At 40.2% G+C, this 26876-nt stretch overlaps 1 protein-coding gene across 6 annotated transcripts in view; it reads left to right on the top strand.

Annotated features, from left to right (window-relative positions):
• Window positions 1–26876, top strand: part of FHOD3 (formin homology 2 domain containing 3) — a 379860-nt gene that overhangs the window by 307878 nt on the left and 45106 nt on the right. For all 6 annotated transcript variants that reach the window (XM_040087661.2, XM_040087652.2, XM_058422724.1 and 3 more), the window contains 4 exons: window positions 4159–4464; window positions 8145–9034; window positions 15495–15653; window positions 23908–24090. In XM_040087661.2, the coding sequence (XP_039943595.1) occupies window positions 4159–4464; window positions 8145–9034; window positions 15495–15653; window positions 23908–24090 (1538 nt within the window). The remainder of the gene's footprint in view (window positions 1–4158; window positions 4465–8144; window positions 9035–15494; window positions 15654–23907; window positions 24091–26876) is intronic.

Here is a 26876-nt window from a genome sequence, read left to right as displayed (position 1 = left end):
TAGGAAGGGTTGTGAATCCCAATTTATAGGTAGAGAAAATGAAGCATTAACATGCTCAAGCCAGTTGTAAGAAAAGCTGAAACAGAGCCATGGACAGAACTCAAATTACTTGCACCCCAAGCAATTGCTTTTAACATGGGGTTCACCATCTTCCCAAGCAGGAATGAAATTGCAGAAGGAAAAGAATTCCTTGGTTCTGTGCATAGGATGCTGTAAAAACTCTGCAAGAATGGTGTTAACAGATGTGTGATATTCATCTGCAGAATTCAGAACCTGAGGTCAAAGGCAAAGAGTATTCATCTACTAGCAAAACTAGTAAATTTTTTTTAAAAAATAAGGGATTTTTGAAGTCAGATTCATTTTATTCCTTTTGTGCTGAAATACCCTTTGTCCATCCAGTATCTACTGGTATTGAGAAGGAAACAGGTTCTGTCTGTGGAACTTTGTCTCACACTGTGAAACATGTCAATATACAAATATACAAATCTGGACTTACTGAGCTGAAGTGTTTTCTCATATAGAACAATTGGTTCCACTGAAGTAATCAAGCCTTGTAGAACTAACTCTTGTAAAACTTGTGTTATGGCATTCAGAGGAAATGAAGGCAGTCCCATAACTGTAAAAAGGAGCTTAATTTTTTTTTTTTCAGAGCAGCTACTTACTCTTTTGTAATTTCATTGGAAAATATTTTGTGAAGTGAAAGTATGCAGTAAAGGAGGAGCGGCAATAACCGAGACATCTTTGAAATCAATCTACTAAGGAATTTCAGGTGAACCCTTCTCTGAAAGAAGCAGCTTTTTTAGCACTTGAGAAAATAAGCAGGCTGACCCAAGTGCACCCTTTGGACAGTAGGAGACCTTCTAACATAGTGGTAGTCGAGCAAGGTTCAAATGCTGCCCAAAGCATGACTGTTAAGAGCATCTCAGCAGATGGGGAAGCACCAGAGTGTGAGTTTGCAGTGAGGCCAATGCAGCCCCAGTTGCAGAGCCGAAGGAACCATGATGCAGAAAATCAGAGGAGGAGCTGGGGGGGGAGGACAAAAAAGGATTGTTTCTGACTGCACAAAGAGTCAGTTCAGTCTGCACCTGTTCTTCCCAACTCAAGGAATGGGAGGAAGAGATTGGGGTGGGGAGAGATAAGGAGACCCTGGACAATTCGGAGGAAGAGGAATCCTATGCTGAGTAGCTGAAGGGAGATAACAGCCAAGACTTTAGGCAGTGCCTGAAAAATTGAACCTAAGAGGTCTTGGGCAGACATAGACATTTTCAGACTTACTGTATGCATCCACAAGAGAGACACAGCGTATGTATCTCACACCTCCAAGTGGAAAGCAGAGAAAATAGATGAGGATGTGGTTGGCTAATCAATTAGCCTGATAGGGGATTAGATGTGAGCCCAGAAGGATAGTTCTTCTCTCCAGGAGCTTATAGGACTGGAGAGTTGAGTTCTTATCAGCAGAATACACCATCTTGTGTCTGCTTCAAAGTTGATTTATAGTTGAGATTTAAAGGAAATGTCCATAACCCTCTACTGCATTATAAGTTCTTAGGCTTGCTTTTCAGAAGGGATTGTTTATAAAGGTATCATGCTTCTTTACATCTCAGGCACACCTTCTTTGCTGTTGATGCTTTTTGATTTGACCAGGCTTGCTTTCCTGAGTCTTTGCACTCTCTACCAGCAGAAGTCTGAAGACAAGGAACAGAGGCTGGTCTGTTATTTATTTCTCTTGCCACCAGCAAGGTTGTCACTTAGAGTCATGTTTTGTCTGGTATGAAAATGGACCCAGTAGATGTGGGACTGAAAGTCTGAGCTCATTTCAAATAGGCCTCTACCAAGCATTCACTGAGAATTGTGTTTTTTAACATCTTCAGAAGTTTTCACTAATATCACTGCAGTGGATTACATGATGGAAATGCAAGTGATAGATGCATGTCTAGCTTGCTGGCTTTGTTCCCTTGACATGGCAGATTTGATTTTTGTACTGCTTTTTAAGGGAAGTGCTGCTGGACTTAGCTCACTATTTTCAAGTGATTTGGGTTATAGGTGGATGGTTTGATGTTATCCCTAAATAGAGAGAGAGGCTGTCAAATATCCTTGTTTTGTTCTAGTACTTAGATTTTGTTATTCCCTGACCTCAAAACAGCAGCCTGTGTCAGTATGTTGCTCTTTCTAATGTATTAGATTTTGCTAAGTTGCTGCATATTTCTGGTATGTGTGAAATGTTTCTTCTTAGAAGAAAATCTGGAATTATTTTGAACATTCAAATTTTCTCAAGCATTTCGTACATCTCCTCTGATTTTTTTTCTATTGAATATTCAGTATAACATCAGGATGACAAAGTTACAGTAAGTGTTAGGAATCCTGGCCATGTTTTAATCAGCTTCTTTCTCTATCTGAGATGGAGTTGGAGTTGACCTTTTTGGTTATTGCATGACCAATTGGTTTGTTTGGTTTGGGGTTTTTTTTGAGAGAAATATCTAAAAGTCATATAAAATTATGAATTTTCATAGATGAATTGGTGACATTTCTGTATATGGACCATCGAACCATGGCAAGCTGAGAATCTTTCTGGCTAATGTACCACATTAGTTCCAGGAACTCTTGAAGAATTCCTAAGCTTCCATCTCAGTTATAATTCAAATCTTGGCTTGACTTTAATATGTTCTCATTCTATACCTACATACGGACAGCTGTGGTGGGAAACACATCACTGGGATTTGCAGTGTCTGCCAGCTTCTTGACAGCCCTCTGTAATTTCCATTCTCTCCTAGGCAGTGTCATACAATTATAGGTAAGGTGTATTTAGAGAAACGAGGCATGGGCAGAGGTGCTTGCATATATCTAATATCTAGTATTAGACTTTTAGGTGCTCTCAGTGGAGAAGAATGTGATCATTATTTTGGTGTTTATTTACTTAGGGTAAATCTACTTACCTGCTCACTAGAAGACTGAAATATTTGGATTGCATTCCAGTATTTCAGTGTGGGGTTTGTTTTGTTTGGTTTTTTTTTCCTTCAAAGGTTCATGTAGTACCTGAAGAAATTCTCATTGTATTTCATGTAATCTAAAGGCAGTGAGAAGTCTGGAAGACTCTTCTGCAGTATTGTAATGAAAAATAGTTAACTGAGGGACAAAGCAAGTATGACTTGGTCATTCTAGTTCAGCCACCCAACACAAGATTTAGTACAGAGGGAATTTGGGAATTATGCAGAGCTAACATGCATGTCCATTTTTTGCCACTCTTTGCATGGCCATTTCAGGTTTCAGAGAACGGTGAGCTGCTTGATGTGAATATGTGTGGATGCTCTTCAGTTTCTTTGCAGCATGCAGAGAATATTTGCATGTGAAAATCTGCTGTTACTGCTAAAAACCCAAAAGGTGAAATAATTATTTTTACTGGCAAAGCAGGGAAGAAGAAACGAAGTGTACTATCAGCGGTGTTTGCTGTATGCCAACTGATAAAAAAGCTCATCGTATGCCATATGCTAACCAATTGGAAACTAAATATGTGCCATATGCCAAGCAGTTGGAAACTTTGCTCAGTTTTGATGTGGCTCTACTGAAGTAAATGTGCATGAAACAACATATGTTTTTTGTCAGCCAAATGTGTGACAGTGCCATTTCCAGACTATGCCATTCAAGTGTGTTATTAAAACTAATATTTGTATTTTTTTTTGTTGAAGTGTTCCTCATCAGGTGAAAAAAGAACTCTTCCAGAACTCAAAGAAAATTCAACCAAAAGCCACAATCACCCTCCTTTTTGCCCTTTTTTTTTTTTTTTTTTTTAATCTCTCTTTTCCTGGCTCTGTCTAGGCACTGAGTTGTCAATGCTCAGGTGAGATGCCCATTTTCTGCTGGTTCGTTTAAATCCTTGTGCGAGTCCAACACTGCAGCTGTGGAAGTATGTATAAAAATAGTGGGCTGGCTCCTGACAGCGAGTGAGGGGGCTTGCCAGGCCAGTCTCACGTGCAATGCTGTCATCGCACAACATCCATCAGTCTATTGCTCCTAATGTTCCTAAGTATGCCATGGACTTGCGTTTTATTTTCTTTCCATAAGGCACTTGTACAACTCTCACGTCACTCTCGTGTAGAGGAGTGAACCTGAGATATCTCTGCTGTTAAGTGAATCTCTTTCTCCCATTGTTCTCTCCACCAGTGAGTGCCAGTGAACCCGAACCAGAGACAGAGACAGAACCAGAACCAGAGCAGGAGGCTGAGGCTGAGGCCAAGCAGGGAACGGAGACACCCAAGGAAATAGAGGCTACAGAGGTGGGACCAGAGAGTGAGGTGGAGCAAGGACCAGAGAGAGAGCCAGAAGAAAGTGCAATACTCAGTGAAAAGGAGAGGCAGAATGAGGAAGTGAATGAAAAAGACAACTGTTCTGCATCCAGTATATCCTCAGCAAGCAGCACTTTAGAGAGGGAAGAGAGAGAGGACAAGTTAACCAGTGACAATGAAACTGGTAAAGTGAAGCTTTTTCAATAATCATGGGTTTCTGCTGGGAAAAAAATGTTGAATTAGCTGCTCTGATATTGTGTTAATTAGCTAACAAATCCTTTGCACCTATCTAAGACTTTCTTCATCGTGGCCAAGTCTTGTCTACTCTCTGCTTGAACATGCAGACTGTATTGGGGTTACTGTGTTTGAGGGACAGTAGGACCTTGATGAAATAAAGTTACATTTGATCTGAGATAATTTTCTTTCCCTAAGATTAATACATTAACTACTGAATCACTGTGTTGCAGAGACTCGCATCTCTAGCTCCTGGAGAATTTATTTAGGATTCTGTACACAAGTCAATGAGACAAAGGGCTGTGCTGACATGATTCATCTTGAAGTTCAAATACTTTTTCTCGTCATTATAGTGGAAAAGGAAGGGCAGTGAGGGCTGAGATGTTTGTTGCTTGCCTTCAGTTCTTCTTTCTTGGTCAGGCTTCAGACATGCAGGAGCTGCTGAAAGATAGGTCTGGGCTGTGGCCATCTTTAGCTCATGTGGAGGAGGCACATGAAATACACCTTCTCTGGAAAAGACCAGTTTCATGGTTCTGAGGGATTCTAGTCAAGTACACCACCAGGTACCAGCCTGGAAAGGCCCAGTGTGGGAAACACCTTAAGTACCAAGTTTCTGCCCAGAGAGATAATGATAACCAGAGTTTGTCATTCAGCCCAGGCAGGGAGGGAATAAAAGGTAGATTTTGACTTTGTCGATTACTCTTTTTTTATAGGAAGGTAAAGGAATGTAATGTAATTAGAGCCTGTGATTCCCAAGTTTTCTTTGGTCTGAACCATGGAATGCATTGTCCTATGTTTTCTAATTCTAGATAGGAAAATGAGATGTGCTTCACAGTGTGAATAAATCCTGCTCTGTCCTGAAAGGGGTTATGATTACCTCATAGATGTAAACTGTCAGATTGAATTGTTCAAGTTTAAATCTGTCACTTTTTTTCTGAGAAGAATTACACAAATTACATATTAAATTTTAGAGCTAATTTCTTCTCTGCCAACACCAAGATTGAGTTACTTAGAATGCTACTGTACTCATAAAGAATGTAGATAGATATATCTGTAGGAAAGGCTGGGGAGGGATCACAGATGAAGGATGCTGCTACACTGTGGCATAGTTCCAGTACAAATAAAGGAGAACAGTTGCAAGTTTTTTCTCCTTGTCTGTTTACCGACCTGTTACCACTCTAATTTAAAGTCCCTATGTACTTTCGTTAAAAGTTAAAAAATGTACTCTTACTAAAATCAACGTCTTAAAATTGTCACACACTACCAGTCGACCAAAGATTTATTTGGTAGTGCTGCATAGGAGCACTCATGTAGTGAATTGTTTGCTCTCTAGTAGGTGAGGAGTTTTGGAAGGCAAACAAGCACTTTCTCCAGCAGTTCTGACATTCCCAACAAGCATTTTGCCATTTATGAGATGGCCCATTGGTTCTGCCCAGGTGCATTGAGGACAAAGGAATAAAACCCTTGGTGCAAGCTTCTTCATTAGCCATCCTGCCAAATTTGGCTTCCAACAAGTCTTGTTTCTCCAATGGTATTTCAAAGCTTTACTTGTGGAGAGGAGGGCAGAAGAGGCCACCAAGGTAGCAAGAGTCTTCACAGAAATGATCTTGGATCAACTTGGACAGTTGGGGGTGGAATTGAGGAATGCAAATTACAGACTGCGTCTGGGCAAAATCTGATGAGTAGTTTTGCAAAGACTGGAGAATACACTGGATAAACACTGGAGAATCCCATCTGGTGAAACTGGGGAGGTTACGTCACATTTGTGGGATGGATCTCGGGAGCCATCTTGGACATCTTTGAAGGAAAGGCTTGGAATAGGGGGAAATCCTCTGTGAGAGCACACATCTATGGTGTGAGAAGGAGTTGTCTAGTGAAGCTACCTTAGAGAGGTAGCTCTAAGACACTGCCTCAGGTGACAAGTACTGATAAGAAAGCAACCCCATGGATCAAGTCTGAGGAAAAATGAGCAGATAATGGAAAGCAGTCAAACCACCTGCAGGAAAATAGGTTGTATACATTTCTGAAAAAAAAAAAAGTCTTTCTTTTGTGTGGGGTTAAACCTCTGGACTGATTTTAAAACATGGTTTAGAGCTTGATCTAAATACAATCAGGAGTCACTGCTGTCCATACACTTTGTGCTGCAAGGCCCTACATTTTAATGCAGTGTTGTTTTAAGGGAGGGGAGGCGGGGAGCTGTGGGGCCCTGGATGTAGATCTCACCAAGAGGACACCTTCTCAGAGCACAGGACTAGATGTTGTCGTAAGAAAGCAGCTCTGTTGACAGAGGAAGCCGTAAAAGATATTTAAAACTCCAACGTGTTGAGAAAGGTGCGAGCATAAGTGAAGAAACCAAGATAAAATGGGGGCTTAAGAAAAGGGAAACTTACAGGTATAAAAGAAAATCTTTTACCACAAGGATCCCAAAAAAGGCAGGGTAGCGATCATAGTAAAATGATGAAATAAAAGAAGCAGAGTTTGTGAAAAATGTATTAATAAAATGTGTAAGGACTATGGGGAACAGAAGGAATTTCATACAGGAAATACAGTAAGTGTGAAGAATTATCATTGTTACATGTTTAATCACTTTATCTGACGCCCACTGGAAAAATGAGCACCATAATTTTTAGACACATTATCCACATTGGTTAGCAGTATTAAATTCAGGGAAATGGAGTCACAGAGAAGCTTACATCATATATTTTTACAGTTTGACCACTATAATTTGTTATTTATGGTGCTGTCTCAAACATAGTATTTTGCATATTATTGGTGAGAAAAGCAGTAGTCAGAAAGATGAAGCTTCATTACAGTGAAATGTTAAATGAATGTGATGTGGGAAGGCCAACAGTCTTTCAACATATAACAGGGAGGTTAACAGTGGTTGGTGAGCAGCATGTTCAAAATTATTTTATAAAGGTTCTCATATTATAAACAACTTTTAAAATTTTTCTTATGCTTACACTCACTGAATTGCCCTGAGAGCTGTACCCTGAGTATGCAGCCTACTTTGGAATTCCAATAGTCCGTGTTGTGAAGATAACCCAGCCAAGCTGCTGGGTTAACCCAGATAACCCAGAAAGGTGCTGTTTGCTAGCCAGCAGGGTGGGAGGAGGAATGAACGGCTATATGTTGACCTTGACATAAGGCAAGGAAGATCTCTTTCATATGAAAATTCTCCTGAGGATGTTCCAGTATATGTCCAGATGAAGAGTACGATGATTACCTGTTTTGTGTCATTGTCATGATATTTAAGCCCCATGCTGGAATATGAAAGGTTGTGAGAATTTATGCACTGTATAAAATGAGCTGAGATAGCAAGGACAAAATGAAACCTGACAGATTTCAGGAAAAACCTGAACATTCAAATCCTGAAAGTTATGTAGTCCCTCCCAAGCTACATATTATACTCTACTCCCCTTCCTTTTTTGAGACCTACTCCCAGCACATCAATATCAGGCCATGTATCAGTGCTGTATCTTATTTCAATATTTTCACAGTAACTGTTTACCCAGTTTCAGACTAGTACATGCATCCCCAGAATGGGGGTTTTTTGGTGGATTGAGGAGTGTTCTTGGTGCTCTGACTTCCTTCCCTTGTCTCTTCCCATCTGTGTGTGTGTGATTGCAGGTCCATGGTCACAGACCATTCAGGATGCTGGTGTGAATGAGCAGTGCAGCAACATCCTCAACAACAAGCGGTTTATGCTGGACATGTTGTATGCGCATAACAAAAAGCCCAAAGATGAAGAGGAAAAGGAGCTGGAGGCGAAGGAGGAAAAGAAGGAGACGGAAGAAAGCGAGGAGTCACTCACTAGCCTAGCCAGCAGGATCTCTATTCTTCAGGCCACAAAGCAGGCTAAGGACGAAAGTGTCAAAAAGATGGAGATTGGAAATCTGGACAACCAAGGCAGTGTGAAAGCCTTTGCAGAAAAGTTCAACAGTGGTGAGCTGGCTAAGGGGACAGCAGTGCCTGAAGATGAAATCAGCGAACAGGTCCCCGAGAAAACACCAGCACAGACAAAGAAGGAATCTGATTACATCTGGGATCAGCTCATGGCTAATCCTCGAGAACTTAAAATCAAAGATATGGATTTTACAGACTTGGGGGAGGAGGATGATGTAGATGTGTTGGACATTGATATGGGTCCTGGGGACTCCCTTGTTCCCCCTCCTCCACCTCCACCTTCTTTTCTGGGTTTGCCTCCTCCTCCGCCTCCCCCCTTGTTTGGATGTCCGCCTCCACCTCCACCCTCTGCTAATTTATTGGCTCCTCCTCCACTGTTCAGCACTCCTCAGGGTTTAGGGTCACCCCAGGTTTCTAGGGGTCAGCCAGCATTTATAAAGAAGAAGAAAACCATCCGTCTGTTTTGGAATGAGGTACGGCCATTTGAGTGGCAGTGTAAAAACAACAAACGCTGCAGAGAATTCCTGTGGTCGAAACTGGAACCCATTAAGGTGGACACTTCCAAACTGGAGCATCTCTTTGAGTCTAAATCCAAGGAACTGCCTGTCACAAAGGTACAGCTTGTATTCAGTTTGCTGTTTTTCTGCTATTGTATTGGTATTCATTCTGAATTAGGTCTAGGTGATTTATGTTGTTTATATCAAACCAGTGGAAATTACTGGATGTGTTTCTAGCTTGGCCTATGACGGAAGATATTCCATGGCCTGACGCTAGCGATGAGCATAGGGTGGTGTATGTGCCAAAGTTGCCCTCCTGTCTCAGGTCTGCCAGTTGTGGGATATCACTCCAGGTGGTGAATGCCAACAAATTTTACACTAGATTGTCCCCAGCTGAGTGCCAAACTAGATATTGGAATCCGAAATGCTTTATGTTGCATTCATAAAAAGGTCACAGCATGGTGATTCATATCTGTGTATTTGACAGTTCTTCACTTGGTAATATTTTCCTAATCATTAGGTGGAAAGATTAGAATATCAGACTGGATCTGCTGCAAAGAGTCTACACATGTGCTTTGTTCTGAAGGATCGAATTATCAGCTGGACCATGTTTACAGCTGAACTCTGCAGGGGTGATGGGTTTTTGTTTTATACTGGTGAAAAGGCCTATTTTAGATCTTTAATTTATGCAATGTGGCAATTTTAGGATAGAAGCTGGCACAGGAAATACCTCTGTAGCTAGGATTCCCTCTTCTTCTGTATTGTTATAAAATAAACCCACAAAGGCTCGTGACATGGCTGTTTAACATTAGAATCGACAACAAAAGGAAGCTTTTTATAGTTACATTTAGGAGGAATTTGAAGTAGCATTAAAAAAGTTATTAGCCTGAACATTTGTTTTTCGTGGCTACATAAACTCTTTTTCTTCTAAGCACCATAATTGGTATCAGGGAAACAATGTTTTTTTCCAGTTAAAATGACAGTAAAAAATGTCCATCTCTGTTAAAATAAATGAATTGCTTCTGTGTTTTCTCTGTGTGCCTATATGTCTTATAGTAACATAAAAAGTAGTCAGCACCTTGAATATTTTTCTTCTCTTTAGCTAGAGAAAGTTGTTATATCTATTATGTATTATAGATGTTATTGTTTCCTCCTACTCTGAGGAATCTGGATTTCTCACAGTAAAGGTTCTCTGTGTCACTTGTCCAGTTTATTAACTCAAAATTTTCTAGTAGTCATTATTGATTTTCTTGATGAAGTGGAAACGTTGGAATTTCTATAATCAAGCTCCCAAGTACCTATCAAGCAACAGGTACATAAAGAGATGGCTCATGTAGATCTGCCATCACTGCTCTTAGCTGAATTTTTTTGTGACACAGATGCATGCAAATCTGAAATGTATAGTGTAGCATCTTTAAAAACACATTCAGATGATTGTTCATCTGGTCAATTCTGGGATTAATTTCTCTATAATTTCTTTTCTGCTGAGGAAGGAATGCTGGTGACGTCGTGGCATGCTACTCCTCATCTCTCTCCCCGTAAATACAAATCTGCCACAGATGGTTCATGGATGGAAGGAATGAGAGCATTTTCTTAGATTCATAAAATATTTAATTCCTTGAATTTAATGTGGAATGATAACATATTTGCCATTTCCAAAATTTAGCTTTGTGCTAAGTGCCAGCATTCTAATAGAGCACTCTGGCTGATTCCTAATTTTCTATTCTCTCATGAAATTTTGATAAAATTTTAAGTTGTTGGAATTATGACTTGTTTACTTTTCCAGTCAATCATCGTGCATATTCCCAAACTACCCTTGGCTATTTTCCCTCCCTCACACTTGCTTCTCAAACCTGCTTGATGCTTTGGCACAGCTTTTGGCTTCTGGCTGGAAGATGAGTGAGCAGGTTTCTTTGAAATTAGTGCAAGTCTGAGGAATGATTTAGGTGCTTTCCCCTTGGCAACTAATAACTGCTCTCTGCATGAGACATTGTACTTTTGGCTCTCTTTCCGCCCTGTCCCATAACACAGACACAGAAGTCTCATTGTCTCATTGCAGAGAAGACAATGGGGACCGAGGACTACTGTAGGAGAACTCTGTGCAGGTTTTTGAAACTCCTGCCTGGTTTTTGTGAACACCAGCAAATCTTCCAGAGCAGGAGATGGTCCTTAGATCAAGTTTGAGTGGGAATAATTAAGCAGACCACTGAATCCGTAAAAGACTTGAGGTTTGGTACAAAGATTGCACTCAAATTAGGATAGCTCTCGACTTTTCCAGACTTTTTGGTTTGTTTCCAGAGAGCACATTCCCCGTTGTGTCTAGTTTCTCCTGTCCAATGGCTGCAGTCCAAAACAGGTTTATTCTATAATATCGTAAAGTCTGACTCACAGCTCAGTTGGTTCAGCTGAAAAAAGAGAGTGCAGAGCAACAAATCAAAAGTCAAATCTCTAGATTTCATAGCAAGAGATAGAAGTAGGTGCATGGAAAAGGAACAGTCCAGAAGGATGAGAGGAAAAGCAAAGTCAGGGTGTATAGAGGGGGGGGCTTGGCTCTGTCTTGTGCTTATGCTCTCTCATACAGCTGTAACCAATTTTACTCCAGTTTCTAATCCTTCACTGTGATTTCCACAACACACAGCTATAAACAGCTACTTCCTGGCTCATGAGAAGTTTTTCATTAAACACAATAGACTGTAATAAAATAAAGTGGATTTAAAATTGTAGGATATAATATGGGATTTTGGGGGCTGGGACTGGGAGAGCAGATTCTTGATTTTAGGAAATCTTATGCCACACTGAGAAACTTGAACATTGATATTATTTAGTGGAGCACCTTTAGCTGCAGATGTTTATTTTTTAGAATAGAGCACCCTACATTATGTTTGCCCATAGAAAGAGTGATCAGGTATCCCCTCCAAACCAGTGTAGTATTTCCTTCCTTCTCACTCCACCTAACAAAGCAGGTATTTTGGCAAAGTACTTCAAAGTGCTTACTTTTCTGTGAAGAAAAGTGAAAACATGCAGACACTCCTAGATCAAATGCTGTTGTTCAGCCTTTTTTCCATCCACTTGGTTTTGCATGAAAGTATTATTTTGCTGATTCATGTATACCCTGTGGGACATAGTGATCCATCATGTGCCCACAGACATAAAAATTAGTAGGAGAGGAAAAGGAAGGAATCTGTTTTCATGTTCACATGCTTAGACACATATTCCTTTTGAAAAGATTTGTTGCAATTTCAGTAAATGCCAAGGCAAATCATAAATGTGCACCGGAATTTCTGAAAAGGATTACGTACAGATATCCTGGAAAAAGTCAGTGGTAGCTGAACGATTCCATTTTAAATCTCTTGTATTAAGTCCTTGCTAGTTGAGATACAAATAAAATTTAAAAAATAAATAAATAAATAAATAAATAGAGAAAGAAATCTCACTATTAAGGTAGGTTTTCCTGCGTGACTGATACAGAATTTTGCAACTTTAAAGGCAGGAGATATTTCTGAGTTGATGGTCATAATATAATTATTTATTTATATGAGCTCTTGAAAAGTTATTTATTTTTTTCTGCTCCCCATATTATTTAAAACAAAGAGTCATGTTTAAGACTACATTCTCATCAGACTACAAATCACTTTCTGTGGGCTGGTAATAGGTTTTAAATAATCCATCTGGACTACCCAGTCTTCAACAGAGGCAAGAGAATGTGGCCAGTTAGGTCATGTAAAGGTCTAAATTCACTATAATTGTTAATACATTGCAGAAGTGTTTGTTTTCCACAGATTATGCTACCTGGTATGTTTGTATTTTATAATTACTTTTGTAATTACACATATATAGTATATATAGTATTCACAAGTTCAGGGATTATACTTCATACTAACACATTAAAATATAAAATCAAGTGCACTAGTTCACTATTCCCTCAAGCATTTTAGGTCACTCTCTGATAATGAATTTATAAAGCATAGATTGAAGTCACCAAATATTATAGTAGAAATTAGTAGTTGTAGCTTATTTTAACAGTCAGACACTTCCACCTGTGTAATTTCATTGCAGACAAAAAGCAATTCTTTTCCTAGCAGTAAGGTAGTAAAGTTCATAGTAGTAAAATCTTTCTCTTCTCCTCATCCTTTTATTTATTAGGAAAGGATTTCTATGGAACTGAGACATTCGCCCCAAGAATGGATTTAAAATCTCTTCAGCCCCTGTTTTTGAAAAGGGTTACTCACCCCAATATTTTATATCCCATATGCAGTTATAGCCTGGAAAATACCTCCATGCACTCATGCCCTGTGCAGCTCATCTGTCTTTCATCACTCATTGTTAGGGAGCTACAGGGCGCACTGTAGGGATCGCAATGATCCCGGCTGTGAGCGTCCTGCGTCCCCCAAATGAATACGTCTCTCTTGTTAGACTTGGGAGCCTCAAAGCAGAGCTGCAGATTTGAGGCTTACTTACCCATACCACATGTGGGAAGCCTAAATTTAGCTCCTTTCCCCTGGCCTTTTCCCTTCTGCATAAATTCTTTGGAGCTGTGTAATTCTGTGCTCCAAAGGACAAGGTAAAAAGTGGTAGTTTAAAAAAAGCTTAGTGCAATGCAAACTCGAGAGGAAGCAGTCTCTGGTGAGCCCTGTTTGGTTTTAATGTGGTCTTAGCCACTAACTGTGGTCCTGAGAATGTGATTGGTGGCTCGGGAAGTAAAATTTACTGCATTAAAGGAGAAGCTGCATCTCACATCCTTCAGGTAGCTCCCCAAGAAAAAGAGGAGTCTATTACTCAAAGAAGGGAAAGTTCAGGAAGGCTTTGGGGATACTTTTAAGCTTTTAAGAAGAGATCAGTTCTGACAGAACTGATATAAAAACACTGAAAACAAATATTATCTTTACTCTCCTAAAATTTATTCTGTTTACTGCAAAATTGTTGCTTCTTTTTAAGTATAAAAAAACCCCATCTTACTACTTTCTCAGATCATATGTATGTGGTATTCCCCAATTCCTGTAAACTGCACCTGCCTTCAGTCCCATGTGCCCACAGAAGTTGTATCATGCCACATTAGTTGTTCTGGTGTGATGAAAGGACTGTGGTATCACACAGATGGCTAGGCAGGCTGCAGGAACCAGTGAGCAAACCTCTTCCTGTGCAAAGCAAGGTTCTGAGCTTGAAAAAGGTATGCCAGAAAAAGGTATCTTTTTAATGATACAACTGCATTCCCAATTATGGGCTGTCCACAGCTGGACGTGCTTTGATGAATTCATATTTACTAACTTCCAATTCAAAAATAACACGTAGGCCTGGCAGTGAAGTATTTTGTGTCTTGGTGGCTGTGGAGCAGACCCAAAGAAAGTGAAGGACAAAGCTCAGTAGTCTAAAAGCGATCCTGAACACAGATTGAGACTCAAGCAGTATGTCTCCTCCTGGGCTTTCCCCATATCCATGAGAGATGAAAGACTGATACATCAGCATGCATTACTTCTCCCTATACTCCTGTGCTTGACGGCATTCCTCAGCCCATCTCTGATAGGGGAAAGGAAGAAGAACCACAGAAAACATGTTTTCAGTGTTCACATATATGCAGAGGGAGGAAAAAGCCCTGAGTATGAGGGGCAGAGTCCTCTCACCATTCAGCTACCCAGCACAACGTAGATAGTCACCAAAGAGAGACCTAGCATGGTATGATGAGAGAGAGACATGCTGAGGTGTGAAGCAAAGACCACATTCAATGCTACCTTATGCCGTATAAGTGGATTTCTAGTCACCTTGCACAGCTGGTTCACATTTTGCCACTATGAGGATGGGGAGAAGGAAATTCCTTGCGTCTACAATAGAACAGAATTTAAAGCATTTGTTGCCAGTTCTTTGTGATTTTATTATTTATTTGTACTGGAGGTAAGATCCAAGGATATGGATGGTCTCAAATAAAACTTTGAAAAAAGCTTGAGGGTGGAAATTTTTCTGCATCTATGAAGGGACTTGACAGACATATCATGAGCAGCAAGGTAGAATAACTTTACCCTGGCAGCCAGAGGTCAGAAGACCATGCCAGTGCCTCCAGAGAGACACCTATGGCTCCTTTGCCAGTGTCCGAGGTGGATTTATAACACAGGAGAAAGCTGGCAGTCAGGTGGGAGCAATTCTGTTTCCCAGCCAGCTGCACAAGTGAGAGAGGGTCCAGATTGGTGCATCTAACAGGGAATTGAGCCCTGGAGCCCCTTGACTGCCCAGCTGCTGCACCATCAGTCCTGTGCTGGCCAGTCCTGCTGCACAGCAGAGCTCTGGTCTGGCAGAGGCAGTTTCAGGTGTTTTTCAGACTGGCTCCTGTCCCAAACTGCCTTTCTGGGGACTGTGTCAGACTAGCTCTGCTTTGCATGGCAGCATTCAGATCTCTGAATCCCGGCAGCTCACGTTGATGGGATAAGGGTGTGCTAGAAGAATTCAGCTTGTTCTGATGCCTGCACATAAATTAGGTTTACACTCAGTGTCAGATTTCTTTAGTGGGGGAAGTCATTAGTGAAAGGAGTGACTTCTCGTTTATGAAACAGACCAGAGGAATAATGACCTTGTTCTCTTCTTTCCCAAGAAAACTGCTGCAGATGGGAAGAGACAGGAGATCATTGTATTGGACTCAAAGCGTAGCAATGCCATTAATATTGGCTTGACCGTGTTGCCCCCTCCCCGCACCATCAAGACTGCTATTTTGAACTTTGATGAATATGCCTTAAACAAGGAAGGAATAGAGGTAAGAAAGAACAGTCGATGTCTTCAAGTCTGCGTTTTCAATACTTTTTTCCCCATGTTGCATATGGTACAGGCGAGACTGGTCATGGAAGAAGGAGAAGGGGGTGTATTATGTCATGTCTGAGTGTTAAATTTGTGAAACCAGTGCAGTGGGCTTGGAAGCAGGAAGTATCATGAGGCTGGGCATGCTCAGTGATCATGGATTATCTGCTTTGTTTGAGTAGCAATGGTGTTAATTCCTGTCAGGGTTTTCAGAGTATTATCTGAAGCTTGACTGAAATATTGTGAGCAGCAAAAATAGGCAGTGAGTTACTAGAGCTGATGCAACTAGTGCAGGGTTTAATAAATTTCATGCCCAGCTAGCTGTTGGAGTCATTCTAGATTGTATATCTAATGGAAAACAAATACGACAACTAGTTCTGCCCAGAATAGCATTTCTGTGTTACTGTTGTTTGAAGAAAAGCAGTTGGTAAAAAGATTACAGATGATGTAATTTTTACCACTACATGTTTGACTTTGCAGATATTCTTACCAAGATCCAAGATGAGCTCTGTTTATTATTTTTTTATCAAAAGATTTTTCTTCTATGAAGTGTAAAAGAAGCCTGTGGTTCCACTGTTTTTTTCATTATTCGTATTCATTTCTTTTTCTTTTTTTTTTTTTTTTTTTTTTCCCAATAAGCCTATATCATCTAGTAAGGGTAATCTGCACAATTACAAATCTCAACCAGTGGCTATCAGAGGTCATATATTAATTCACAGTCACCTTTTAGTGGTTTGGCACTATGTTTCGTGATTTCCCCCTTCACCTTGCTGACTGCAAAAGAAAATGAGGAAAGCTTCCTGGTCTGAAAATGGTGTTGCCGACAGTTACATTCAAAAGAAATGCTTAAGGCAAAAGATCCTTCTATCCTTCTAGCTAGAAGGCAAGGCCTGATTTATCCCTACTAGAATATTGTTTCTTCTCCAAGCTATATTAGTTTTTGCTGTATTCATATTTTACTCATATTATGAAGGAGACAGTTCACTCTAAAACCAGTAATTTTTCATGACCCAGCCCAAGTACCCACCACTGTAGTCTGCAGTACTGAGCTTTAAAATATTGGAGAGAAGTACTCCTCCAGCCAAGCCCAAGTCACAGACAGTTAGATCTCAGTGCTGTAGGCAGTGTTTCCATACCAAGTCCAACATAAAATGGCTGACAAAGTAGGACAAGTCTTCATTAACTTCTGCTTATCCTCCTTAGAACTGTGTCCTTCTCTGGCTTCAGGTGCTCTGCACAGCCCACCCTCTCCACTGCCAACATTAGTCTCTGGGCTGCCCATCTGCCAACCACCTGCTGTGGTGTCCACAGCTGTGCTTTGTACCACCACACCCTCCTTTGGGTGGCCTTTCCATGAGCTGCCAGGAACCCATAATTTTATTTCAAATATGTATGAAGGTGAATTTCAATTTGAAGAATTTAAGAAACCAGGAAATTGTACACTGTTAATATACTTGCCCAGTGCTAAAGAAAAGGTCTCTGAAGTCTGTCCCCACAGTTTGATGTGATGTGAGTAATCCTAATGTGATCATTCAGGTATTTGAAATCGAGAGAAGGGGTAAGTGCAGCAGAGCCCAGGTACTTTGCACTTTGAGGAATGAAGTCTTGATTGGTTGGAAAGGATTATGTGCATAAAAGCAGGAGGATTTATTCCTCAACTATATATATTTATTTACTTCTTATTAGGCAAAAGCCCACACTGAGTTGAGATTTCCTTTTCAATCCCAAATTACATATTTTTCTTACAGCGTGTTACGGAGTCAGACCTTTATAGTGACAGAGAGGGCTGGATTAAGCTACACAGAACTGGCCAGGTAGCACACAGGTTGATACAAAAATGCATTATTGTGAGTCCCACTGTTTTCAGAAGATCCCTGCCTCAGCTTTGCATACTGCCCCTTTGGTCTACAGTGTAGGCAAGCTTTGTTTCGTGTGTGTCTTCCGTTTTTCTGTCTCTTCATTGGCTTTGGCCCTAAAGTTAGCATAGAAGGAAGAGAGGTTGTTGTTTCAGTCTAGATTTTTAGGAAGTTTTCTGGTTCATATCTTTCTAAATATGAGGAAATAATTGGTAGCCACTTTGAACGAATCACTAATAGTGTAAGAATCAGCTTCATTTATTAAAAAAACCCACAGATAATATGGCAATTTGCTATGTAATGCAATTGATAGCTTCTCTGTGGGTTGATTGAGGCAGGATGGGTATGGAAAAAAAATGCAGTTTTGCCTAATAAAAAAGTTTTACCACAGTGGGTATTCAAAAGCCTTTCTGCACAATAATTGTCTAGAAGAGATACCACATCCAGTAAGCAGAAGAAAGAGCAGGAAGAGAGATGGGAGTGGTGACAACATAACATGCACTGCTAAAATTTCAGAGAAGCTATATTTTAGGATCGTCCTCAGCTTTTGTCAGATCCAACAGAGAGCAGAGTACCAACAGTGTAAAAAGTCACCTGAGCCATCTTTTGCCTTGGCAGTGATCTCTGTGCCATGTCCTTTGCTGAGGAGCATCACCACTGCCATGTGAGTATGGCTTTAGTTCTGCACCTCAGTGGATGAAATGGTACCTTAAAACTGACCTTGGAAATTCCTTTCAGGACAGTGGACTAAAGCAGTGCTGGCAGTAATGCTAGAGCAACAAGGCAGGGATGCAATGGGCTGCAGGCACAAGTTCATGATAGCCCAATTCTTTATCTGCTCAGTCCAGTTAGAGCAGTAGGTCCAGTAGAGCCTCCACTGCTGCCCTACATCCTGCTGAATGCTGCTTTGCTTTTGACATTGAACTCGTGTTAGTAATCCATACTTTACTTTTTAATTTTAAATATATAAATAAGTGGAAAAATACGCCAGTTATTTTAAATCCTTCTATTCCTAAGTATGTTGTGTATTTTTAGGTCTTAAAGTGGTTAGGTACTCATGAGCTGTGAAAAAAGGCAAAAGTGGGTCCATGACACCAGAAAGGCAGATGTAGTCCACTTAGTATGCAAAGCAGGCACTGTTTAAGACGTGTTTTCAGAGGAATGCACATTGTGTGTTTGCAAGCATGAGCCAATCCAGCTAAAAAAAAAATTGCCACCTTACGTTTGCCAAAGTGTTTGTGTATTCCTTTCTTTGAATGCTTGGCATTCATTGTGTTCAAACAACTTGGAGCTCACTGCAGAATAAAGAACTGCCTCCTTAGTATGGATGAGGTCTTGCTGTGAGTTAAGCAAAAGAGGCAAGCTTAAAATCCTGGTGCCTCATTTTTATATATCAGAGGCAACTGCAAGAATGGAGTCCAACAAAGCAGTCCTTGGTGCTTGTCTGTAGTGAAGGAAACGAGCGGATCCTTCTGTAAAGGGCTGCTTAGTAAGGAAATGTGTACCAAAATCAAATACCAAAGACTGTGGTTAATTTAGCAGACTAAAATTAGGGTAATGCTGTGTGGACATTAGCATGGTTTATTTCCTGCTTTAGAATATAGCTTTGTGATGCTACACAATGTTGATTGCATTAGTAGGTGCAGCTTTTAGTAAATCTTTGAAATAAAAAAATCTCTCCAGGTGTGCTGTACCCTCCATACCCAGGTGTGCTGCCCTGCATACCCATAATAAATAATTGGAAGTATTGATGTCTGGAGTGGCTAGATAGCCCTGAGATGTAAAAACGGGTCGAAAGTGAGAGCTTGATGTTAAAAAAACCAGATGGTGACATGTATGAACAAAAATCAAAATTTGGTTTTTGGAAACAAGATATTTACATTTTTATTCTGATCGCTAACATGGTACATCAACATTTGCAGCATCCAATTTGTTTAGCTAATGCTTTGTAAGAGTGTGATGGGATGTTTCAAATGATACTAGCTCGTGTGACCTGAAAGAACACCTTTTTCACAAGCCTAGACAGAAGAGAGAATGGCCTCAGTGGTGTCTTGCTGGCCAAACACTCACAGTTGGCATTTCACAGCCCTAATCTATTTAAGACTTTATTTAAAGAAAAGATGCCACACTTTCTCTCTTTGCAGCAAACCATCATCTGTGGTTTCTGTGACCAGCAATGACATGTTCTTCTATTTCTGTAGAGAGCTGAGGAAGAAGAGTGGTCTGACTGAGGCAATGGTGTCAGTTCCTGATTTAGAGGGATGTTCATCAGCATTTTAGATGTAGTTCCTTCTCAGAATTGGATCATTTTTGGAAGAGTTGTAATAAAATTAGTGCAGGCAGCTTCTCTTACAGTGAAGTTCTCACCTTCATATGCTGTTACATTTTCCTAAGATTTTCTACAGGTAATGCAAACCAGAAGTGGGTCTTGTGAACAGCTGCCTGGGAAGCTGAAATGTGAGAGCCATTCAGGAGTTGGATTGTCATCTGAGGCCTGTCAAATATCTAGTGAAATACCCACAAACATGTATTTGGTCATGCAACTTTTGTATTTGTGTTCCTCAAGCCACAGGAAGCTTTGGACACAACAACAACAAAGATATTTGAGTTACTATTTTTTTTCATGCTGTTGTTCACCTGGTAAGGTCAGGTGAAACCACACACAGAAGACAAGACACCCCTGCAACCTCATTATCACTGAGAAGCCCTAAGATCTCATGAACGAGAAAACTTAAGCACCTCATTTCCTCAGAGGCACTGGGATACTCACCGTCGCTGCTTAGGTGCTTCTTTGTATCCCACACTGTGGTCCATGACCCTCAGCCATATGTTGCTTTTGTAAGTCTTCCTTCTTAGGAACTTTTGGAGATTATACCTCAGGATGGCAGAGTCCAGGAAATAAGTAATTTGATCACTTTGCTGAAAGTTCAAGCCGGTGGCTAAGTCCAGCAGCAGAATAATTGGGGTCCATTATCTCATGCAAAAATTGCTTATTTTCCTCCATTATTAGTGCAGTGGTTTTCCTCAAAACATAAGACTCTGGCCCAAACAGTTGTGTGAGTATGCATGAAGGGGAAATACATGTGTCACGTGTACTAGAGAATATGAGCATAGGGCTTGTTAAGTTCTTGTAAGTTTGTTAAGTTGTTGTAAGTTCTTCTTTAATTGATCTGAAAGTTGCCGAGACCACCTCAGTTACAAGATAAGACTGAGGAAGCTGGGCCTGTCCAGCCTGGAGAAGAGCAAACTGACAGTATCAATGCATTTAAGTGTCTGAAGGGAGGGTGTCAAGAGGATGGATCCAGGCTCTTCTCAGTGGTTGCAAGCACTAGGACAAGAGACAGTGGGCACTGATGCCCAGGAAGTTCCACCTTAATATGAGGAAGAACTTCTTTACTGTGCAGGTGACTGAGCACTGGAACAGGGTGCCCAGAGAGGGTGCAGAGTCTCCCTCACTGGAGATATTCACAAACCATCTAGTTGCAATCCTGTGCCATGTGTTCTGGGATGGCCCTGCTTGAGCAGGGAGGTTGGATCAGTAGTCCCACTGTGATCCCTTCCAGTGTAACCCACTCTGGGATTCTGTGTACTGGGAAGAGCAATATGAAGTAATGATTGGACTCTAAGCTATTTATGATTTAATGGTCACCTCAGGTGCCAGTAACCTTCTGCCCTGCTGTGATTTTATGCTACTTTTAATGTTAGATTTTTTTTTTCTCAAAAAATAATAGAAATAAAAACTAAAATAATAATAAAGTGGCAGATGGTGTACTCATCAATTTCCATCTCTGAACAAATGGCTCAAATTAGTCATAGAGTGGAAATCAAGAAGAGGAGCATTTCACTACTTGCTCAGGGGCACGCCAAGGATGATGACCAGCAGGATCAGAATCATTTGCCCAAGCAGATCAGGAGCGCTGGTGTAGGTCGTTGTTACGGAGGCACTTGCACCCTGGGTGATGTGAGATCTGCCAGCAGCTCTGGCCCCACCAAGGCACGGCTTTCAGGAGCAGGGCTGATCCTCAGCAGCTGGCACCACAAGCACAGGCTCTTTTGCTTGGCATCCTCTGTTTCACAGAGTAGGGTACGCAGCACAGCAGCCATGCAGAACTCGGACTTGGATGCTTTTTGTCAGCTCCATCTATCTTGTGATGTTTATATAAAACTCAAGGAGGAGGAGAGTCCCTTTGGAAATAAAGCTTACTGTTTCTTAGCTCTCTTTAAAATGCCCCAAAGCAGTGCAAAATCTGGAGTGAAGGCATTTCCCCACCACAAAATACTTGTGGGATCCCTGGATAGCTGCCAAAAGTCCTAGTTATTTGTAGGAGGCAATTGAGAATACTGCTGCAGTGTTAGCCTTCAAAAATGCATCAGAAGGATTTTTACATCCATCATACAACTACTGCTGAACTCTCCATGTATGGACGTTCAATATCATCCTATTTGCAAGCTGCGCTGTCTCCGCTGAGGGCGTGTTGGCTTCCTCTTCTTGTGGAAGAGAGGAGTAGGCACTAAAATGCCTGACTCCTCCAAGGGACACTGTGAAACACCTTTCTTTTATGAGTTTCAGGCTCAGTCTGTTTTTTTTTTTTTACAGACTTTTTTAGATGAGTATTGGTTCACCATTGACACCATGAAGCAGCTATTTATAAATCTAGTTTTATGTTAGGTATGATCCAAGTTACAGATTTCAGCATGTCTGGGTGGATGGATGGAAGGCACATCTCAAAATCAATACATAAATACTGTCAGCTGGAACATGTGTACATCAGTATATTTTCCAAGCAGTCCTTTTCAGGCTAAAGAAAAGCACCAGAGTGTATTGAGGGATTTTCCTCCTCTTCTTTTTTTTTCTTTTTTACTTAAGATATTAATTTATTAAGGTAGAATCTTGAGTGTCCAAGTAAGGAAGCCTTTTTTTTGTTGTTGTTGTCGTTGTTTATAACAACAAAGAGCAAGAGAGAGGCAACATTAACTGAAAAAATGCTTCTTTACTAATGTTTATGGAAGTCACCAGAAGAAAATGGACAGCAATACAAATGCTGTGGCTGAAATTAAATAAGTCCCAGTTCAACAAATTGAACATTATTTGTCTGGTTAACTCTTGTTCTTCGCCTGAATGCAGGAAAAATCCCTTGCTCTCTATCCACGCTTTGCTCCAGTGCTGTACAAACAGCCGGGGGAATTATTGGTACTGGAAGGGGGCAAGTTGTGCTGCTCTGATGAATTGGATGTGTCCAGTGTTGGAACAAGGCTGTAGTTTGGATTGGCAGGTCTGATAGCTCTTTGGCTGTATTTTTATTATTCTCTCCTCCCCTTCAAAACAGCCTCTATCATTATAGATGGCTACAGCAAAAACATGTCATTCCTGAGATGAATAAACATAAGTTGTGTTAAAAATGTGCTTTCCTTTAAGGAGGCATTGATCCGTAGGGTAGAGACCTCAGCTTATCTGATGCCTTTATGTTGTTTTGCTTTTCTTTTTTATTTTGAAGGCATTCATTGTGTTAAAAACTGATTAAGAAGCAGTACCTTAGAGAGCAATACTTTCAGAAGGAGAGCTGCCACATTTAAACAAGCTTGTAAAATCCATGAATTAGAGGGACAATTTGAATGTTTTGAGCCACACTGACTGCAGAAAATGAAACTATTGAGATCCTTTTTCAGAAAAAAAGACAAAAAGTCCATATGTTATGCAATGCAAATTTCAGCTTTAAATTCAATGTGTGTTCCTTCAGTTAGGGTGAAAACTTTAGGAGTGACCTAGTAAGCTGAAATAGTTTCCATGTTCCATAAGAAAAACAAAACAGACTGAACAAAAAGTAAGAAATTATGGGAACAGCAAGGGACAGGAGTCTTTAAAGTATTCTTGTATACTTACAAGTGTGCTCAAAGTTTTATAGATATTGGGGCAAAGAGGGACCTTAAAATCTAGTCTGACTTGCTGTAAATCACAGGCCACAAAACTGTTCTCCTTCTACCCTCACTTCCATATGTAATTTGCAAAAAGATACTAAGTTCTGACTTAAACATATGAAAGTTGATGACATCAGTCCTAACCAATTTCCTTTTATCTCCTTCAGTGTTTCATCCCATTATTTGCCATATCTGCATACAGATTTCAAAATAAATAAAGAGGCATTTTAATCCAGATTCATTTTTAAACAAACTGCAGGTGTGTGAGATAGCAGTCCTCGTTTTTCTTTGTTGTGCACTTGATCAGTTGTTGGTTACTATTGTGCTGTGTAATCAAACAGCCAAGGGCTTGAGGGCTGCTACTGTGGGGTCATCCAGCAACCAGCCCTCACACTGCTCTCAGCCCCACTGCTGATGCTTGCCTTTTGTCTCCCTGTACAGAAAATCCTGACTATGATCCCGACCGAGGAGGAAAAGCAGAAGATCCAGGAGGCCCAGCTGGCAAATCCTGATGTACCCCTGGGCAGCGCTGAGCAGTTCCTTCTCACCCTCTCCTCCATCAGCGAACTCTCCGCCAGGCTCCAGCTCTGGGCTTTCAAGATGGACTACGAGATAGTGGAAAAGGTGAGACAAAGCACAGGGATGGGTGGAGACTCTTCCCAGGGTTTGCTTAATCTTTCCCTGACCTTGGTATTATTATATGGACATTTTGAGGAAATGGTAAATGGGTCGCTTTTGTTTCGGTGGCCAACCAGGAAACAGCTAAAAAGATCCTTCATAATCTCTTCCTTCTATAAAAGAAAATTAAGAGATTATGTCTTCCTTCCTTTAATTAGTCAGTAATGATATTGAAACAAAGAAGAGGGCTAAATCTCTGCCACATCTTCTCCAGATGTTGTTATTCAGGAAATTCTTACCTCAGAATGATGAAGAATTTTCTTTGGTAAAGATTGAGTGAAGACTACCATATTCAGTCTTATATCATAGTATTCAGAGTATTGATCTTTAATCAATACTCAGTGTATCAGAATATTGACTGTAAATCCATTTGAACTAAGGAAAACACCATCAATTAAGGGGTTTTTTTGTTTGTTTATAGCTCTCAAAATTCTAAACAAAAGATAAGACAGCTCAGCTCAGTCACCCACAGTTGTTACCACCTTTTCCATGGATGGCATTCATTTAAGGAACACTATAACTGGGCTGTATGTCAAGAATGATGAATCATGGGCAAAAATTTTTAAAAAGAGGGTAAATTTTTGATGTATAGATGAGACAGGATGAAGCTATGTAGGGGATTCCAGGTACTTTGTGCCTCTCACAGTCTTTCAGGAAATCTCTGCACAGGAGCTTTCTTTTGGCTGCACTTTAAGTGCCTACCCCTGGCATTGCCATTAAAGCAGCTCTCTCCTCTGCATACTAGTTTTGTGTATGTATCTGTGTGTATATAGGTGTGTATTGAAAAATCAATGTAACTGTGCGATATGGATTCTAAAGATTGGGACATGCTTGTGAAAATGCCTTATCTTTACCTAGCAATGATTGTTTAATGAGTTGTGCAACACTGGATTGATATGTAGGGGATAGTGTCAAGATTTCTCAACCTTTATTTAATTTTCTTAGGTGTTAGGACCCACAATCACACGAATACTCAGGATTTTTGACTGGAATGTTTTCGTATTAGCCATTTACATTTCTGACTTGTCTAGCAAAATACTTGTATCTGGCATGAATATTTTTTGCCAGTTTGTTTTGATTGTTTTTGTTTGTTTGTTTGTTTTTATTCACTGGTACAGCTATTTATTCTTCTTTGAAGTTACCACAAGGCTAAATTGTACCTTTCATGCAAGATGAGTTAGCTGTAGCTGTTAATCTTTGTAGATACCCAGAATTTCTAGTGTCCTCTCAGTCAAAAAGCAACATTTGAAGCACTGCTAAAAGCTAAAGAAATTCCAAAAGTTTTCCTTTTGCCACAAAGTTAGTTAATCCATTGCCAACTAAGATCCATGTAGAATGGATGCTAGTACAAAATTTCTTAAATACTTAAACTACTCAAGTAAGCTGTAGTGAAGACAAAGCCAACATTTTTATCCCTGTTTGAAGGTAGATAGGAGTACGCGCAGTACTTGCCATAAAACAGTAGAGGAAGTAACTGTGATAAAGTATGAGGAGCACATGATAAGCCTAACAGACAAACCTAGCTAGGACAGACAGCTTGGGTCTTGGGTGAGGACAGAGAAACAGGACCAGACATCATGATGCAAGGAAGAGCAAGCATCTGGGTGTCTCCAGTAACAAAAGGTTAAGGTCAGAGTTTAAGCTCCAGGTAACCAGTAAACATACCTGTTATTTAGACTGAAATAAGATACTATGATATTCAGTTTTAAAAAATTAAGTAGTTTGCATTAGTAATTTTTGTGATAAAAGGGACCCTTGAGCTGGTAACATTCTTCTGTTCTGGAAACTATGTTTTTGCTGAAGATCTATCTGCCAAAGGGCAAACCCTTAATGAAACTTAGGTCCCAAAATAACTTAGCTCCACAGCTTTTGTCTTTTTTTTTTTTTTTGGGGGGGGGGTGTTTTGTTGTTTTTGTTTTGTTTTGTTGGTTGGTTGGTTGGTTGGTTTTGGGTTTTTTTTTTAATCTGGCTTTTGCTTGATCTTTTCTTTTTTAATCTTATTTTGAAATAAGGAAAATTCACAGCTGTTCAGAATGCAGTCATTATTTACCAAGTCACACATATATTTTATGTAAGATATGAGTGTTATTATTTCCATGAGGCTGGAAGTTTTAGATGGCCCCTGTTACCGACAGTGTGAAGAACCTGAGTTATTGATAAGAGCAGGGTTCCCATACATGAGACTCTTCTGCTAACCTGCCAAGAATAGAGTTCTGCCTGGGTAGGTCTTAGCTTCATCTCTGGCAACCTGAAAAAAAAAAAAAACCATTAATTATTCAAGAAATGGGTTAAGTGATGCATTGTTTATGTTCATGGAAAGCTTTTCAGGCATAATAAGAGAAATCATCTTTCTTAGCTTGAATTTAATTAACTAAAGCAAGTCAGGGTACGTTTGTAGGGAGCATCCTCACACTGTGAGGGGCTGAACTGGGTGAATAAATACTCACTCTTTGCTCTCTATAGAAAATTAAAAAAAGAAAAAAACCCTTTCCAAATTATTTGCTTGATAATGTGTATGTTTCTTTGAAATGTTAAGTTAAATGCTTACCAAAGGTCGTTAATGGAGCAATAATTTCTCTCACCTTTTTTTTGATATCCTAGTTTAAATGCACAGACAAAAGAGGTTGAAACAATTGCACTGTGTTGCTACTCATTTCTCAAATGGAACTACTTATGATACAGATATTGTCAAATGTTATTATCTCAATGGGAATTTAAAGGTCTTTAAAAAA

Source organism: Hirundo rustica, chromosome 1, assembly GCF_015227805.2.
Source record: "Hirundo rustica isolate bHirRus1 chromosome 1, bHirRus1.pri.v3, whole genome shotgun sequence".
In the NCBI taxonomy this organism is placed as follows: domain Eukaryota; kingdom Metazoa; phylum Chordata; class Aves; order Passeriformes; family Hirundinidae; genus Hirundo; species Hirundo rustica.
Note: the sequence above shows the minus strand (reverse complement) of the source record. Positions and strands in the feature narration are given on the sequence as shown.